The 19,422-nt window shown below is 40.0% G+C and overlaps 1 protein-coding gene across 7 annotated transcripts in view; it reads right to left on the reverse strand.

Annotated features, from left to right (window-relative positions):
- MYO3B (myosin IIIB) overlaps positions 1 to 19,422 on the reverse strand; it is a 290,878-nt gene that overhangs the window by 154,617 nt on the left and 116,839 nt on the right. For 6 of the 7 annotated variants that reach the window (XM_087919959.1, XM_087919960.1, XM_087919961.1 and 3 more), the window contains 5 exons: positions 18,644 to 18,740; positions 14,235 to 14,351; positions 13,247 to 13,351; positions 4,380 to 4,463; positions 2,073 to 2,275 (listed from right to left, as the gene is read on the reverse strand). In XM_087919959.1, the coding sequence (XP_087776085.1) occupies positions 2,073 to 2,275; positions 4,380 to 4,463; positions 13,247 to 13,351; positions 14,235 to 14,351; positions 18,644 to 18,740 (606 nt within the window). The remainder of the gene's footprint in view (positions 1 to 2,072; positions 2,276 to 4,379; positions 4,464 to 13,246; positions 13,352 to 14,234; positions 14,352 to 18,643; positions 18,741 to 19,422) is intronic. The other variant, XM_087919963.1, reaches the window with a different exon arrangement.

Raw genomic sequence — 19,422 nt, forward strand, 5'->3', positions numbered from 1 at the left:
AAATGAAGGACACCAGGAGGGGAAAAAAAGATTCTGAAATGTTGTTCTTAAGAAACCAAATCTAAAAGTTTTGCCTTTCTCTCAGTCAATTGCCATTCTTCTGAGCTGCGGTGGGAGAGCCTTAAATGTTTTTACCCTAATTTCTTTAACATTAGAATTGGATCCTGAGTTTTCTTGTTTTCCATCATCCTTGACTATTAGCCATACTGTCTGGAACAAAGGCTTCTGAAAAATCAATATACCAGATTGATAATGGCTGGTGTCAGTGGTGGGATTTAAATTTTTTTTACTACCGGTTCTGTGGTTGTGGCTCAAAATTTCTGCCACCGTTTCTCCAAAACTGGTTAGAACCTGCTGAATACCACCTCTGGGTGGTGTATCTAATTCTGAATCCACCAGGGAAATGCTAAAGCAGTGACTCTCAACCTTTGGGGCATCAAGGACCGGTTCCGTGGAGAGAGGTTTTTCTGTGGACCGAAGGGGGCGTGATTTCATATGCTGCCTACATCCTGTGCAGGGGGGTTCACTTGTTTCCGCGGCCCGGTTTCTGGCATGCCGTGGACCAGTGCCTGTCCACAGACCGGGGGTGGGGACCCCTCTGCTAAAGTACATTGAACCCTGGATTGAAAGGACAGAGAGAGAGCAAGGAGAGAGTTTCTGACTAGGTCTCTGCAGATGTTAGACTTGAGGACTTACAGAACCCAGGAATTACATCCCAATGCACAGAAGTGTTTAAGAGCAACAACAAAAAACCCCAATAGTTTACAGCAGTGGTTCTCAACCATTTTTTCACCATGAACCTCTTTTACATACCTTTTGTGGCCATGGGCCATGACCATGGGTCCCCCAAGACTTAACTCACAATTTAAATCATAAAATTTATTCAAGCCTTTGCAGGCCCCCTGTGATGACATTGTGGCCCCCCAGGGATCCACGGATCACAAGTTGAGAACCATGTATTTACTTAACTGAAGTTTAATTTATATTCTGGCTTATCTTCAAATTATATAGTCTTTCCCTATTCAGCTTAATTGTTTTCTCACAGCAGAAAAGATGGGAACCAGAACAATAAATAATTTTGAGGTTATTTGCCTTAATCTGGTAGGGGTGACTTGCTAAGAGGAACTGAACAGTTACTATTAGCATTTCTTTCATTATACCTTTTGTAGTTGGGCCTTACTGCCAGATATCTCTGAGCTTTGTCCTTTCCATGGAGGCCATCCTGGTGCCAAACAAATCTATCTTTCAGTACCAAATAAAAACTTGGCCTCTTACTCTCGCAACTGGAACTTAGCATTCAAAACCTCACCATTCCTTTTGTCCATTAAGCACATTTCTGAGGTGTTTCCATTATTACGATATGTGTATTAAATCAAATTATTTATTAAAGGCCTCACTTTTCCCTGTTTATTTTTGATAAGAGTATAATTCACTACAACATTCTTTTAGAGCACATAGAGTACAAAAATAAAATTAAATACTTTCAATGAAAGAATATTTATTTTGCAACCATCCATTTTCAGTATGAATGCAAAACAAGATGATTGACAACTGAATGCATATAGCTCTATAGTTTTACTCCATATACAAATTAGATCTGTTCAAAACATTTGGAAGGGTGCTTCATAAAGTGAAGACATCATAGATTTCAATCTGTTGTTCCAGGGATCAAGATAACTGCATCCCTTAGACTAGGGATTTCCAACCTTGACAACTTTATGGCTTGTGGACTTCAAGTTAAAGTTCACAAGTTGTAAAGTTGCCAAGGTTGGAGATCCCTGCCTTAGACAACTTCTTCAAAGCCTTCCCCAGTTGCTTTGGCATACGTGTAGCTGCACAGAAGTCATCTCTAGTCCGCACTTAGCACCTCAGCACTTCAAACAGGAGTTTCAAGGTGCACTATGGTTCCTTTGCAAATTGCCTGTCCAAATAATTCACATAGAAGCGGTATTAATACACCGAAGCCAAAATCATACTTAACAGTTTGCAACCTTTTCCAGTTGAAGGTAACACTGCTAACAAATTTTTAACAAAAGCAATATTGTAAACAGAACAATCCAAATGATACCTACAAAGCTTGCTTTATAACTCTGGATTTTTCTAGCAGGTATTCTGAGATCTTTGCTCCCATTACAGCTCCAGTTGGTGTGAACATCATTTCCAAGTATTTCCCAAAACGGCTAGAATTGTCGTTGATAGCAGTGCAGGCATTCCCAAATGCTTCAACTAAAGGGTTCACCTGGAGAATCTTCTCCCGCAAAGCACGATTGTTTGCCTTCATAAAGAGAAAAGGTCATAAGGAGTTTCCTCTATCAATTATATGGCCCTCATATTCATTTAGATGTTTCTTTTACACAGAAATTAGGGAAGAAACATATTCTGCCAATAACTGCTAGGTATCCTGGCCATTCCGACACTGCTTATCTCCATGGGCTGCTTAAGGATGAACAGTCCATAACTATAGCGCAGGTGGTTAGATTCTGCGCAGCAGCACTGGGGATTCGTTCGTTGCAAACACATAGTGTTTCCACCATAGTTATATTATATAACAAAAGACATTAGTCTTTTCCCTTTTAGCGTTGAACCTACAACAGGCCACAGTTTATGGATTGTAATTGTGGTATAGTTAGACCATGTATAATCGACAGACTAGATTTTATTATAGATTTTAGTTGTTACTTATTATTTTCTACTAGAATTTTTAATTGTATATTTGCTTAGCATTTTCATTTGTTTGGGTCTCTGGTCTAAGACTATAATAAACTGAATATATATATCCCTCATATTCATTTAAAACATTCCTATCCTCACCCTGCACTAAAATCAAACACATCAGCAAGAGACAGTTGAAAAGGACACACAATCAGGAACAAGATAACAAAAAACCAGAACAAAAAAATCTCCAAGCATTAAATATCTATCTATTAATACTTTGTGCAAATTTGTTTGAAGAGAACCTTTTCTAATTCCTCTGGGATATAACTCAATGAAAATACAAATGTAAAAAGTTATTTTATTATACATAAACCCTAATAAATAAATAAATACCCTGCCCTTTTTTCCATTTTTGTTCTAAAACTCTCCGTATATTACACGTAGTCCTTGAGTTACAAACTTTCTTTTAACGATTGTTCAAACTTATAACTGCACTGAAAAGGTTGACTTATAACCATTCCTTGCACTTACAACATGTCATAGCACACCCCCCCCCCCAATCATGATCAAAATTCAGACATTTGGCAACTGGCACATATTTAACATATGGTTGCAGCACCCTGGAGTCATGTAGTAGCCATTTGCAAACTTCCCAATCTGCTTCAGATCAGCAAAGTCCATGGGGGAGTCAGAATCACGTGACATCTGCCTGATTCACTTAACAACCACAGTGTCTCGCTTAACAAATGCAAAAAGGTTTGTAAAATCAGGGGTGTGACTCACACTTAACTACTGCCTTAGTTAGCAACAGAAATTCCCATCCCAGTTGTGATTGTAATCTGAGGACTATCAGTATTATGCGTTAACAAAGGCTCTGAGACTGTTCTGACCCACGCCCTTTTCCGACAAATCAAACACAATTCAAAAAGAACAGAAACCTTGTAATGCTTTTATAAAATAATTAGCTGTGATAAGCACAAGCCTTGCCAAACTGTGCAAGACTTGCCAAAAAATAACAGACAAGAAATAATTTGCAAAATAAGAATCTTCAAATACAAACTCAGGATACTGGAATGTCCACGAGGCTGGAGTTTCAAGACGTCTTTGCCTTCTGCAAAGAAGGTTAGTTTTACAGCTGGCTTTTATCTTCTTGAAGGAGGGGCCATGACCTTGTAGCCTTACTCCTGAGTCACCTGTGCTGTTGTAACTGCTCTTTCCTACAAGCAATCCTGTACGCACGCGCACTTGGCACAGGCTCCTCGGGAACCTCCTCATCACAGCTGCCAGCCCCCACAATCTCTGAAGGGAGCAGTCCACTCTCTAGTGGTCCTGGCCCCTCATCTGAGTCCTCGCTCTCCTCAGCCGTCTGTACCTGCTGCTGGCTAACCACAAGAAACAAAAAATGGAAGCAGAAGCTTGCAATCCCCTTGTCACAAGATACACTTGAAATGAGAAGGGAAGAAAAAAAAACATGAATCACAAATACAAACGCAAAGATTTGTACACACTCATCCCTGCCAAATTAGCACCTGGGCAACCTGTGGTCTCCAGATAATTCTACCTTAACAAATCTCAACCTGTGGTGAAGGAGAATTGAAACCGGGTATAATCAGTTGAGACAGAGATTGCTCAGCCCTGCACTAAATCTTAGTTTAAGGTTGCATGCAAATGCAGTCAGTATTTCACAGTATTATAATTTGAGTTATGTGACAGTCAGTAAATACCTTTCCCAGGAAGGTCAAATGCTGCACAATGAGATGGGCACTTTCCGTTTTCCCAGCACCGCTTTCCCCACTGATGATTATGCACTAGGGGTGCAAAACAGAAGAGAAAGATGCATAATTGGCAACTCAAGGAATATACCTTCCTCCCTATTTTCATGTGTTTTAACACACCATTAAACATTTACTGTCTTAAATTATACTTTTTTTGAAGAGTTGAACAGTCATGCAGAGTATAAAACAAACATTCAAAGTTGCCCAGTTGAAAGTATTAAATATCGCAATATATATGCAAATGCATCAGTGATGGGATTCAGATTTTTTTTACTACCAGTTCTGTGGGCGTGGCTTGGTTGGGCGTGGCAGGGGAAGGATACTGTAAAATCTCCAGTCAGAGGTGGGATTTGCCGGTTCTCCAAACTACTCAAAATTTCTGCGACCAGTTCTCCAGAACTGGTCAGAACCTGCTGAATCCCACCTCTGGAATGCATGTTTTTGAATTGGATGTAGCCTGCTCGTAACGGAGAATACAGAAAAAAAATTCTATTTCTGCCAGATTCTTTCATGGCAAAGGATTTCTGTCCCTTCTACAAATACTCCTGCAGAATATATTTATATATGAATGACATTCCACTCTGATTAAATAATGAATGTAGAATAAGTGACAAACAAGAAAATCATTATTTTGCCAATAGAATTTAGAGGTTTTGTTTTGTTTTGGTTTGGAAAGCCCACTGACGCCTTCAGTGTCTGGATCTGGCTGCTCTTGATGAAGAAATGGCATGCAGAATTGGGGAGGTGAATCAAACAAGCTTAACAATCTGGGATTGTTTCAAACAATGCAACTGGGTGATAATTTCATAACAGCCACTGTGCCCATGGAACTGACAATATTAGGACAGGTTTTGTTTACACAGGGTCTTCAAACTTGGCAAGTTTAAGACTTGTGGACTTCAACTCCCAGAATTCCTGAGCTAACATGACTGGAGAAGGAATTCTGGGAGTTGAAGTCCACAAGTCTTAAAGCTGTCAAGTTTGAAGACCCCTGCCCTAGAATTACATAGGTTTTCCCCTCTGCTGGCCAGTTTGTATCCACACTCAAGTCAGCCAGGTTGCAGGGAAAATGCAAGGGCCAAATCAGACCTCACTTCAGATAAATGGCCACCACTATGAAAATAGTAGCCATGCTCTTGACTGGATAGTAATCTCATCCAAAATATCTAGTGGCAATGGTGTTCAAAACACAGACCTGCCATTTCATGTACTGCAAACATATGTGAAACGGATGTTCCATAGAAAAATTACGGACAATACACTGTATAAGATTTTGGCCTATGATGACAGATCTAATACTACCACAGGAACAACTCTGACGTAAAGAAGTAACAAGTAGCACATGGGAAAAAATGTAAATATCAGAGAGAATAAAAGATGAAGGGCAACACACAAGTCAACAAATTAAAGCTCAAACTTTAATTCAACTATCAGGAACAAATGTTACCATGGTGTAAATTTATTAGTTGGAAATACTTTATCCTACAAATTTTACTTTATATCTGAGGTTGAAGGAAACTCTTAGTTCTCTCTTTCTAAAACAATATTGCTGCTGCCTTTCTCCCCTTCCTTCTTCCTCCTTCAACACCCAATTAGTTTAGCTCTGTCACTATCCTGGCTTCTCATCTTGAGGCACGTTCCACTTTCATCAATATCCTTCTAAAATAGAGTGCTGAGAACTGGACATACTTCTCCAGATAAGGTCTGGCTGGTATAAAGATTACATTCCATGACCCAGAAGTTATCTTCCTTCTGTTAATGCAGCCTCAGACTGCATTAGCTTTTCAGTCTTCATCATGCCACTGACTCATCTTCAGCTTGTGATTACTAAGGTTATCTAGATTGTTCTCACATATATCACTAGCACAAGATATCTCTCCCATCTACAATAAGTGCCTTAGGTTTTTTTTTAATGTAAGAGCTGCATTCTGTAGTGTCATCTGTAAAATTCTTAGAAGCTCTCTTTCAGATTCATCCATTCAACTTATAAAACTACTGAACTGTCTCTATGGCTTAGGACAGATACTGGTTCTTCCAGGATCTACTCTATATTGATGCAAAGATGTGAATGAGATGTAGTGTTGTGATGGTAGAAGCCTGGATTCGCAGGAGGGAGGCAGTGCATTCCAGAAGGATAAAAGGCAGCTCAATCCAGAGACTTTGTGTGAGAGAAAAAGGGTGAAGACAGCCCCTCCCTAATAGTTCTTACAGAGCAGGGCTGTCAAATTCCCCGCCTATGGGCTGGATGCGTTACATGCTGGCCACGCCCATGCCCCATTTAGCGAAGCGGGGAAAGCCCCGATATTTCATGTGATGCCACCATGATGATGTGAGTTTGACATCCTTGTTATAGAGTACATATTTAATGTAGATAGTAGAATGCTTCGGTTTGGCAAGATTCAGTCTATAGGTATAGAACAATAAAGAACTCTGTTCAGAAGACTCATTATGTGTTTTTCTTGGTTTGGGGGCCTGCAGGTCTGGTTGCTCAAATAGAGGTTCAACCATGTAACACCAGACCCAACCCACATTCAGTCAACTTTCAACAAGTATATTAGAAGAAATCTTGGCTTCAGCATTTTTGAAATCAGGCTAATATCACATCTGCACTTTTTATGATGTTTGGATGTACACTGCTTGTACGTGCAAATCCTTTGAATGCAGAGACAGCTGGGAGATAATTACAAAGCAGCCACACAGATCTTAAAAAGAGATGCAGCTTTTTTATTGATTCTATCAGAGATGCAATACAGGAAAATTAGATTAAACCAATACATTTGAAAAGCTCTTAATCAAATGGAATCCCAGATGCCATTTGAAAAATACACTGTTATTTACTTTGTATCCTATGGATAATTATCATCCATATAGCAAAAATAGTAATATCTTGAGTACCCCCAAGCATGTGTCTCAATCTGCACATGTGGTCATATAAAATATATTCATCAAAAAAATGAACAAGGGATATGAGAAAAATACTTGAAAAAATGTAAAGAAATATCATACTTTTATCAATTATCTTCTAATCATCTGCTTACAACTTCCATTGTGGCCATATCACAATTATAATGAAATTAACTTATGCTTACAAACGGTATGTATTCAAAAGGGCTCCAAATTAAATAGCTTATAAGAAGCACATGTTGAGCACCGATCTCTGCAGAGTAGGGGGAAAGGATGAAAACAGCCTGGTGGCATAGCAAAACAAGCTTTACTCCTTTTAATATCATGATGCTTGCTTCAGGAAGGGACAACACCCAGTGGTGGGATTCCAATTTTTAACGACCGGTTCTGTGGGCATGGCTTAGGTGGTGGGTGTGGCTTGGTGGTCATGTGACTGGGTGGACATGGCTTGGTGGTCATATTATTGGCTGGGTGTGGCCAACTCAATATCACTCACATTGAGAAGTGCATCTCCTCGCCTGGCCTCTCATGACTGTGGGGATGCTGCAACAGTCGTAAGTGTGAAAAATGGTCATAAGTTACTTTTTCAGTGCCATTGTAACTTTGAATGGTCACTCCACACAAGCAAAGTACCAGCAAAGGAGGGAAAAAACCTCCAGAGACGTTCCTGAGACAGGAAGTCTAGTCCTGCCAAGAATGTAATAAGGGTTAACGGAGAGGTAGTTTCTGTAAGCAACATCAGAATGTTTCCTTCCTGCCTTTCTTTATAGGATTAGGCTAGTAATTTCTTCTAACAACTGGTTCTCTGAACTGCTTAGAATGTTAACCGCCGGTTCTAGCGAATAGGTGCAAACTCCCCTGACAACACCGCTTTCGTTATTTTGACATAAATATTAGATCTTTCAAATGCTTCTGATTCTCAGTTCATAGGCCTCAGTTAATGACTATAATTAGGACCAGGAACTTTGTCACTAAGTGACATAGTCATGAAGCTATATATATATTTTTCGTAAGAACATGTGTGGCTGAAGTATTGGCTGATAGACACACAGCCAATACCTCAGCCACACATGTTCTTACGAAAAAGCCAGCCAATCTGCAAACATCAACTCCATCAACCAATCAAGAAATGACAACACAGCCAACCTCCCCACCAGTGTATATATAGGGAGAAGGCAGCTCCGATCACACTTTGCTCGCACAAGCATGAAGCCGAAAGCACCAGCCTGAAGATGGCGAGTGGGACCTTGTCGAAACGTTGCAAAGATGTTCTTAATCTTCCATGGGAAAAGACCCGAACACACCAAGACCTGCATCATATATATATATTTGTTTTCTTAAGTTTTCACGGGTATTTATATGTATGGTATTCAGCGCTGTTTGAGTATTTTCCCACATCATTGTAGTTGTGCTTTTAAAGTTGTAGCGACGTTTCGGCAGAATCTCATCTGTCATCATCAGGCTTATGTATTGTGTTCATCTGTGAGTCAGACTTTCACAGCCGTTTCTGTTTTAAATTTGGTGCTAGCCTACTGCTGTGTTAGAATGGTTTTTTCTTCATCCTGATTGGTTGGGAGTCTTGGTCTGTGTTTATTGGTCTTGGAGTTTGTTGTGTTCTGCTTGACTGGTGTTTCTAATATCTTCTGGCTGTTTTGTAGCATTTTTTTTTGTCTTGGTTGGCTGGCAACATTGTGTTTCCTGTATTGGATGCTTTTAGAGCGGCTTGGCTTCGTGTAAACAGATGGCTATCATTTATTAGGAAGCTAGGTTTCATCTGGATGCCTGGTTGGGGTGTATTTAAGCTGGAGATATCGGGGGGGGGGGGTCTACACTAGCCTGAAGATGGCAGATGAGATTCTGCCAAAACGTTGCTACAACTTTAAAAGCACAACTATAATGACATGGGAAAATACCCAAACAGAGCTGAATACCACAAACAAACAAACAAACAAACAAACATACATACATACATACATACATACATACATACATACATATATATATGTGGATCTTTGGTTGTTCGGGTTTTCTCCCGCGTAAGATTCAAAGTATCTAGGCAACGTTTCGATGAAGTCTCATTCATCATCATCAGGCCTCTGTCTTCGGCTCTTGCTTCTCAGAGTGATGTGAGATTGCAGCTGCTTCTTCCTTCCAACTGCCAGTGGGGGTGGGACTTGATTGGGTGGGGGCTTGGCTGTGTTCTGATTGGGTGGGGGTGTCTTCTCATTGGTAGGGGGCCTGGCTGTGTTTTGATTGGTTGGGGGGTTGGCCATGTTCTGATTGGCTGGATTTCCTGCTGCCCGGCTTCGAGTTACTTACAGACCCCACCACTTACCTAGAAAAAACTACCAAATCCAAAATAAAAGCCTCCCCCATCAGTGAAGAAATCCAGCAAAGAATCATACCCAGAGAGAAATCATCCAGATGCCCTAAGCTTTATGGTCTCCCCAAGATACACAAAGAAGGAACCCCACTCAGACCAATAGTCAGCTCCATAGGCTCACCTCTACAAAACCTGGCCAAATTTCTCGCCAAACAACTACAACCCTATGCAGAATCCATCAACTCACATGTAAGAAACTCATTCCAGTTCATCAAGATCATAAAGAAACAAAACTTACAACCCAGCGACCTACTAGTAAGCTTCGATGTCATATCCCTCTTCACCCAAGTACCAATAAAAGAAGCCTTGACAGCCATCCAAAACAAATACAACCCTCCCAAGCACATCCTAGATCTGACCAACCACTGCCTATCCAATACATACTTCACCTACAATGGACAAAAATACAAACAAATAGAAGGAGCACCCATGGGATCACCCCTCTCACCTGTCATCGCAAACCTCTACATGGAACACTTTGAAACACAAGCTCTAGAAAAATACGACCACAAACCCAAACTCTGGCTCAGATACATAGATGACACCTTCATAATCTGGCCACACGGAAAAGAAAAACTGAACAACTTCCTCACACACCTCAACAGCCTACACCCCAAAATACAATTCACCATGGAAACAGAAACCAACAATCAACTTCCCTTCCTAGATGTCTTGGTATACAAAAGATCCAATGGCTCCCTAGGACACACCATCTACCAGAAGAAAACACATACAAACCGCTATCTACATGCACTCTCACACCACCACCCAGCACAGATCAATTCCGTAGCCAAAACACTCATCTCCAGAAAAAAATGCTTAGCCGATGAACAACAACAAAAAAACGAACTACACACTCTCACCAACGTACTTACAGCCAATGGATTCCAAAGACACAAGATTACCCACCTAATCCAAAAAGAAACCCCAACCAAAATCCAAGACAGAGAACAAGAAAACGGCAAAGCCCTCCTCCCATATATAAAAGGCACTACAGACAAAATCAGCAAGATCCTCCAAAAACACAACATTAAAACAGCATTCTTCGCAAACAGAAAAATATCCACCATCCTAAGAAACCCCAAAGACAAAATCGAATTAGAAAACCAAGGAGTATACGAAATCCCCTGCACTGCCTGCCCTACCACATACATTGGACAAACTAACAGAAGAATAAATGCACGCATTGAAGAACATAAGAACTCAATCAAAAAAGAAGAAACGACCTCTTCCCTGGTCCAACACCTCAAAGCCACAGGACATGAAATTGACTTTAAAAATACCAGAACTATCGCCAAAACCGAACACTTCAACAGCAGAATAATCAGAGAAGCCATAGAAATAGAAAAACGCCCACACAGCATGAACAAACGAGATGACACCTCCCGCCTTCCAGCCATTTGGAAACCCGCCCTCATGAACAAACGAGTACCTAACATGAAGAATGACACCAGACCCACACCCATGAGAGCCACACAAGATGCCACCACCACACTTCCATGTAGAAAACAGACTCACACCCACTCAGAAGATGAGACACGACCATGGACCAGAAGCTACACTGCAGCTGCATCACTGCCCACTTCAAACCCCTCCGAGCCATACATGAAGCAGGCCGACACCCACTATGGAGATGCAGCGCGACCATGAACCCGAAGCCGGGCAGCAGGAAATCCAGCCAATCAGAACATGGCCAACCCCCCAACCAATCAAAACACAGCCAGGCCCCTACCAATGAGAAGACACCCCCACCCAATCAGAACACAGCCAAGCCCCCACCCAATCAAGTCCCACCCCCACTGGCAGTTGGAAGGAAGAAGCAGCTGCAATCTCACATCACTCCGAGAAGCAAGAGCCGAAGACAGAGGCCTGATGATGATGAATGAGACTTCATTGAAACGTTGCCTAGATATTTTGAATCTTACGCGGGAGAAAACCCGAACAACCAAAGATCCACATACAAATACCCATGAGAACCTCAGAAAACATATATATATATATATATATATACACACACATACATATATATATATGTGTATATATATATATATATATATATATATATATATATGTATGTATGTATATAACATGATGTATATGTGCTAACTTACAACAGCAGTTCTGGAAATTCCAATTGTGCTTGTCAAGCAAATTATGTGCAGTTATTAACCATGCTGTCACATGACCACAACTTGAGACTTCATCCAAGCTTCTCCATTGACTTGTCAGAAGCCTACAAATAGAGATCTTGTGACTGGGATGTTGTTGTGACTGTTGTAATTGTGCACTGGTTGCAAGGCATCCAAATTGCAATCATAACCATAAGGATTCTGAGACAAGTGCCACTCAAGGACTAGCTATAAGTCTCCTTATTGAGCACTGTCATAACTTTGAACAGTTGCTGAATAAATGGTCACTAAGAGATAACTGCCTGCATTTTTATATTTGTGGATGGTTTCATACAGATTTAATTGTAACAGGCCCAATTAATCACTGAAATGTAAAGTTATCATGACTATAATTGCCTGTATACTGCACGAGTCAAAAAAAGGGCTGTGAAAATATTTACAGACCCCTCACATCCTGGACATAAACTGTTTCAACTCCTTCCCTCAGAATGACACTATAAAGCACTGCACACCAGAACAACTAGACACAGAGAGTTTTTTTTCGAAAGTCATCACTTTACTAAACAAATAACTCCCTCAACACTATACAAACTCCCCCAACTATTTACAAAGTCTGCACTACTATTACTGTTAATCTTCTCATCACTCCTTATCACCCATCCCCTCCTACTTGTGACTGTACGACTGTAACTTTGTAGCTTGTATCCTTACGATTTATATTGACTGTTTCCTATTGTACCCTATGACTATTATTAAGTGTTGTGCCTTATGATTCTTGATGAATGTATCTTTTCTTTTATGTACACTGAGAGTATATGCACCAAGACTAATTCCTTGTTTGTCTAATCACACTTGGCCAATAAAGAATTCTATTCTATTCTAGTCCTTCATTTCAGTAGTCAATTCTAGATAGGACTAACATTAAAGCCAATATATTATACTTTTAATTATACTTTATCAAGAATCTATGAGCCACGGTGGTGCAGTGGCCAGAATGCAGTACTGTAGGCTACTTCTGCTGACTGCTGTCTGTCTGCAATTTGACAGTTCAAATCTCATCAGGCTCAAGGTTGACTCAGCCTCCCATCCTTCTGAGGTTGGTAAAATGAGGAGCCAGACTGTTGGGGACAAGATGCTGAGTCTATAAACCACTTAGAGATTGCTGTAAAGCACTGTGGAGCAGTATATAAGGCTTTTGCTATTGCTATCTTACATATTAATTTCTATTACCAGCTATGTTTAAAACACAGTTATGACCTTTATGATTTAAAAACTCATTAAATTCTACACAGCATATTTGACAAAGTTTAATCAATCCCAAGTTGTTTTTTTTAAATGCAGCATTTTCTTATGTCATGCATATAATTGTAAGTATTAAAAAAAAAAAACTGTTTTCCTACCTGGTCTTTATTAAAAGTAATCATGCCTTGGTAAGCAGCATCTGCAGTTGCAAATATGTGGGGTGGGTTGGAGGAACGCTTCACACCATGATAAAGCTTGGAAAACTAAATACGAAATCGCGCTTGTCAAAACATATGAACCAGGCAACTAGAAAATACATATCAAAACGCAAAGAGGCAGAACCACCAACTCCTGCATATGATTTCTCTTTGTCCATAGTAAGCTGTCTTACATCACATTATTTGCCAATGCTACTCCAAATGGCAATACCTTCCCCTCCCAAAAATAAAGGTTTCTATTTCATCCTTTCACCTGGAAGGTATTGCCATTTGGAGCCTGAACCCACACTCTTTGTGCCCTTATATCCCCCCCCAAAAAAATCCCTTCTATATAATATTTTTCAAAATAATGAATGGTTGAGAGAGAGCAGATAGTATCTTCTCAGCCAGTCTGGCAGGGTGGGTGCACTCTGGATTCCTTCTATCAAACAGTATCATCTCTTGGGATCCTGGAAATGCACTTTCTGTCATTTGCTCTCTGGAATGAGGTTACCCTCAAGATTCAAATAGTCCCCATTCTACTGGTGTTCCAAAGACCCTGAAGATGTGGGTCTTTACCCAGGCCTTTGGTTAGGCTGGTTTATGCTCCCTTTCTTCTTTCCCTTGTGCCTATCCTGGTTTATTTTGTCTACCATTTTGTCTTCTTTGGTGTTGTTTTGTTTCACATTCTGTATTCAGTAAACCTTCAGTATGTTCAGTGCATCTACTTCAGTGTCCATCAGAGACTCTTCCAGTGTCCTTTCTTCTTCTTCAACAGTATTATTTATGGCAGGGGGAGTATTGGTACAATTTATTACCCTAACTTTAGTAGTCTTTAATCAAAAATACATTATTAAGAAGCACCCTCCATCAATTGCTATTGTTAATAAAGGAAAACAATATACAGCATAAATAGTTTGAAAAAGCAGGATTCCAGCTTCTTTCTTACCTGTGGAGAATATATACTGAGATTTTGGAAGGGATTTAATGCTATTAATATATCTCCAACATAAGTATAAATTTGTAAATCTCCATATCGCTTCTTCAGCTGATAAATAATTGTATCCTGGAAAGATCAAAAGTTTCACAGTTAAGCAGTATTTCTTGGAAATTTACTATAAATGTAATAAACAATAATCCCCAGTATTATTTGTCATTTCTGTCAAATATTAATTTCACTAAATCAAACCATTGCTTACACAGTCTTGTGCTCCTCAAATATAAATTTATACCCATGCCAAGTAAAAAGCAATATGTCTGTCTAGTGAATTTTGGTTAAATGGGTCAGACCGTCAGAGAAATGAATTGTAGATGTCATTGTTCAAATGTATGTTTGGAATATACACAACAAAAATAATTCTAGTTTGTTTTAATTCTGCTCATGAGGCTAACTTGCTTGTTTCAAAAACAGATTATCTACAATTATTTCTATTTATGTATTTATTTATTACAATTGTAACATTTTACTACAGTTCAATTTTAATGAAGACAAAGCAGTTTTACATGCCAGCCACTGCCGAAATCTATTTCTATTTACTGTGCTGTATTTTGACAAAACCTAAGCATTACTTTTCTCACCTAAAATTATAAAAAGATAAACAATGAATTGAGTTACCAAATGTATTGTTTTTTCATCGCTGTGCCTATTATACAGGGAGTTCTCAATTTATGACCACAATTGAGCCATATGTATATAGGAAGCCTTAAGCATTGCTCTCTTTCCTTTGGTTCACAAGTTGGTATCTAAGAGCCAAGTTACTTATGATGTAAGTATAGCTGGCAGCAGGAATTTGATTTAAACAGTTGTATGTGCAAGGAGTATGGAAATCTTTCCTTTCTACCCATAATTGCTTCACTGTTTTTTTTCTCAGTAGTGGTCCAAAGATATATGTAGCCCCACACACGGGGGGGGGGGGATGACTTAGACATAGAAGTGATCAACTGTGTGTAGAAGGCACTCCATTTTTGCTTATTCATGCTGCATTTTTCTTCTTTTCCTCACAATATATTGCCCAACAAGCTTTCAAAATCCCCGAATTTCCAGCAATTGTCCATATTAGCTGGGAATTTTGGAAGTTGTAATCTCAGTATATCAAGAGGATGCCACATTAGGGAAGATTGCTCTATAAATGAAAGAAAACCACCTCTGATCTGCCTCATTACTAGAATCTGCTTCACTGCTGCATCAGAATGCTATGTGCAGCAGCTTTTTGGGTACAGATTATGCCTCTGCACATTCCAAAGATCATATAATAGTTATGGGAAATTTTCATTTTTATATAAAGCTCACATATACAGACTCATGCTCCCCAAGAGAAGATTCTTTGTTTGCTTCAAAACTGTATCATGACCATAAAAGGAAGATTCAACAATGGAGGAGTTGAACCTCTCCTGCTCTTTTTTGCCATTGTAAAGAGCAGGCTTCAAGTCTGCCATTCACCATTTCCCATCCACTCATGCCCTACATGTTCAGGAATATGTCTCAGGCATGAACTTTGGCATGTAAGCAGCTCTCACTTCAACTCCTCCTTCTCCTTCCACTGTTTTGGGGAAAACTATAGACTAGAGGTGTTAATCTTGATTTCATTGAGGGTTGCATCAGAGTTGTATTTGACCTCGGGAGGCCAGGAGGGAGTGGCCAGGGTGGGCATGGCCAGCTAGATGTCACTCGTGTTGTGGGCGACTGTGGTGGCCCGAGGGCTCTGCCAGAGAAAACGGGCTACCAAGCTCTATTTTCGACTGCAATGGCTTCCTGCAACCCTCTGCTAGAGAAAATGTAGCTTGGGCAGGCCGCCTGGGGCCCTTGTGAGCTCCATTTTTGGCTGCGATGGCCTCCTGCAACCATCTGCCAAAGAAAACTGAGCTTGGGAGGGCTGGTGGCTCCATTTTCACTGGCAGAGGAACTGTGAGTCAGTTCTTTTCTGTTTCCACAGACCCAAGGGCCAGATCTAGGCACCCCATGGGCCAGATCCGCCCCATGGGCCTTGAGTTTGACACCCCTGCTGGAGACAGTTCTCTGGAAGAAGGGAGATGATCAAGAAGCAGCATGCTATGGCCAAGAGAAGAAGAAGACAGTAATTATCCTCCTTCAGTCTTAAACTGAAGTTTTGAACTTCCCGAAATGAAATGGAAGTTCATTGAAAACAGGGGACATCTGATTCAAGTTTCTGAGACTTACATAGCAGAGCCGGCTCTAGACATTTTGCTCCCCTAGGCAAAGTCATATTTTGGTGCCCCCTCTGATTTGTCTCATGTTTCTTTATTTTTTTAGGAATCTCAAAAAGACACCCTTTTGTTTTGTATTTTCTTTTCAATTTTTGAGTGTTACATTTCAGATTTTCAGCCTGGACATGTTTTTTCCTTTTTTCTCTAACCCAATAAGTCATTTTAATTACATTAGCACTCACTGTTTTCATATAGCAATAATTCTTTGAAATTATATTTAATCCTCCAGCAAGCATACAGGCTCATGGAATGCACTGCTACTTTTTTTGTTTTGTTTTTCAGAAGTCTTTTTAATTCTGGTATTCTTAAAATTTGGTGTCCCTAGGCTAGTGTCTACTTGGCCTTAATCCAGAGCAGGCCCCGATGGGTAGAAATGGTTAATTATATAGTTAGAACTCCAATCATTAATCTTTATAGATGCTGTATTTTAATCTCCCTGCATAATTTAATGATATTTTCTGTCAGCTAGAATCAAAAGTTTAGGAGATCTGTATTACCGGAAGTTAATCATTGTCATCTGGGACTAAACTTTATGAATTAGTTGATGAGATACGTTTGTTCCTCTCTTATGATGATGTTCAATCTTTTTTTATTTTTAGTTTAATGTACTGTGGTTTGTTTTAAGTAAGCTTCCCAGATCCACTACTGAGTTGAATGGCCTCCTAAATCTAAACTTATAAACACATAAAACTGGTGGTATGCCAAAAATATATTTATTGTTATATATTTTATTGGATCTTTTTTTGTGTTTGATTCATTTTCAGTTATTAGACCCTGGATTAAAACACCACTGCATCGTTTCCAATACTGATTAGCCACATTGTAATATTTAGATTCAAACGTTTATCCTTGTATTTAATTAAGTTTAATTTAGTTCGGTTTATCATCAAAGAGAAAAGGGTTATGCCTCTAGGCAGGCGTGGGATTCTACCAGTTCGCACCTATTCAACCTATTCACTAGAACCGGTTGTTAACATTCTAAGCAGTTTGGAGAACCCGTTGTTAGAAGAAATTACTGGCCTAATCCTGTAAGAAAGGCAGGAAGGAAACATTCTGGTGTTGCTTACAGAAACTGCCTCTCCGTTAACCCTTATTACATTCTTGGCAGGACTAGACTTCCTGTCTCAGGAACGTCTCTGGAGGTTTTTTCCCCTCCTTTGCTGGTACTTTGCTTGTGTGGAGTGACCATTCAAAGTTACAATGGCACTGAAAAAAATGACTTATGACCATTTTTCATACTTACGACTGTTGCAGCATCCCCTCAGTCACGAGAGGCCAGGCGAGGAGATGCATGCCTCGATGTGAGTGATATTGAGTTGGCCACACCCAGTCAATAACATGATCACCAAGCCATGTCCACCCAGTCACATGAGCACCAAGCCACGCCTACCATCTAAGCCATGCCCACAGAACTGGTTGTTAAAAATTTGAATCCCACCCTTGCTTCTAGGCACATACCTTAACACTATACAATTGCAAATTGGCATTACTGTATAGGAATACTGTAATAATTGTCAGAAAGTAACACAGAGCGTGGAATTCTCTCCCTCTTACACATAATGGTTAAGGAGAAAATGTCTGGTGAGAGGCATTCCCCAGAACATAGGTAGAAGCAGCAAGAACATCAAAGCTGCTATCCCAAAGGACAGGAGACAGGATCAAAATGCAAAGACTTTTGGAAAATGATATTTGAGATCTCCATCCTTCCACAATATAGGCTTAGCTGTATCACTAAATATGTATTGATATTTTCAAAATGGAAAATGATGAGAGTCGTGGGGTTTAACCATATGTGTTATACTTACAATTGTGTGCACATGTGTGCTTTGACATATACTATTTAACTTTGATGCTTAGATCTGATCTCCTCATTTTGGCAAACTTAAATAATATTGTCATCTATTAACCTGTTGTCCTGTATAAAAAAAATAACTGAATATTTGGAATATAAATGAATATTTGATTGGAGATTAGACTAATATGTTACCGGGTGGTTTTTAAAACAAATATTGTCAGAACTTTGAATGATCAACTTGATGACAGGATATATTAATCACCAGAGTAACTTGAAGCCAATTACAGTTAGTAAGATCGCTATTTGTATTGAGAAAGAATCATCTCGTCATAACTTACCTCGTCCAAAATTTCAAGGTTTACCAGATCATCATCTGGAGAATATTTGTCAGAAGCATCAATGTGATATGGTCTGCGAATATGCATTTGTTCATGCCTGTAAAATGGTTGGAGTACCTGTGTGAAAAATATTACTCCTAAAAACGACATATGAAAAAAAAAAACTATAATACTTCAAGTTGCAGCTTGTATTTTCCATAGGTCTGGGAAATATTTAATGAAGTCATGTCTTCTGGAATATTTTCAGAACTTCACAATACCATAGTTTTACCTTTGTACCAATCCACCATGGTTATTCATCAATTTTCAATCAAAATAAAATGAATAATACACGGCAGGGGTGTAAAACTGGATTTCTTCAAGGGCCAGATCAGCATTGTAGTTCTCCTCTGCGGGCCAGGACAGATGCCTCCTGTAGCACCCTGCTGGCCAAAACAGGGCATGGGGTCCATGAGTGCTCCCCCCACACCTCGTTTTTGCCCTCCATGGTCTCCGGCTGCACTTGCTGGCCGATAACAGGCCGCATGGCCCATTTTCAGCCTGCTTTTTGACCCATTTTTGACCTGTTTTTGGCCCGTTTTTGGCCTTGTTTGGGCCTGGTTTTGGCCTAATTTTAGGCCCGGTTTCAGCCGGCAGAGTGAAAAGGCATGCAGGGGGCTGCATGCAGCCCATTTTAGCCACCAGAGGCACAGCAGGCCAGTCCCTTGATATTTCCAGGCCAGCCCCGCAGGCAAGATTTGGCCCCTGAGGGCCAAATCTGGCCCATAGATCTTGAATTT

The sequence above is a fragment of the Pseudonaja textilis genome, chromosome 1, assembly GCF_049901715.1.
Source record: "Pseudonaja textilis isolate UNSWEBS1 chromosome 1, rPseTex1.2, whole genome shotgun sequence".
In the NCBI taxonomy this organism is placed as follows: Eukaryota; Metazoa; Chordata; class Lepidosauria; order Squamata; family Elapidae; genus Pseudonaja; species Pseudonaja textilis.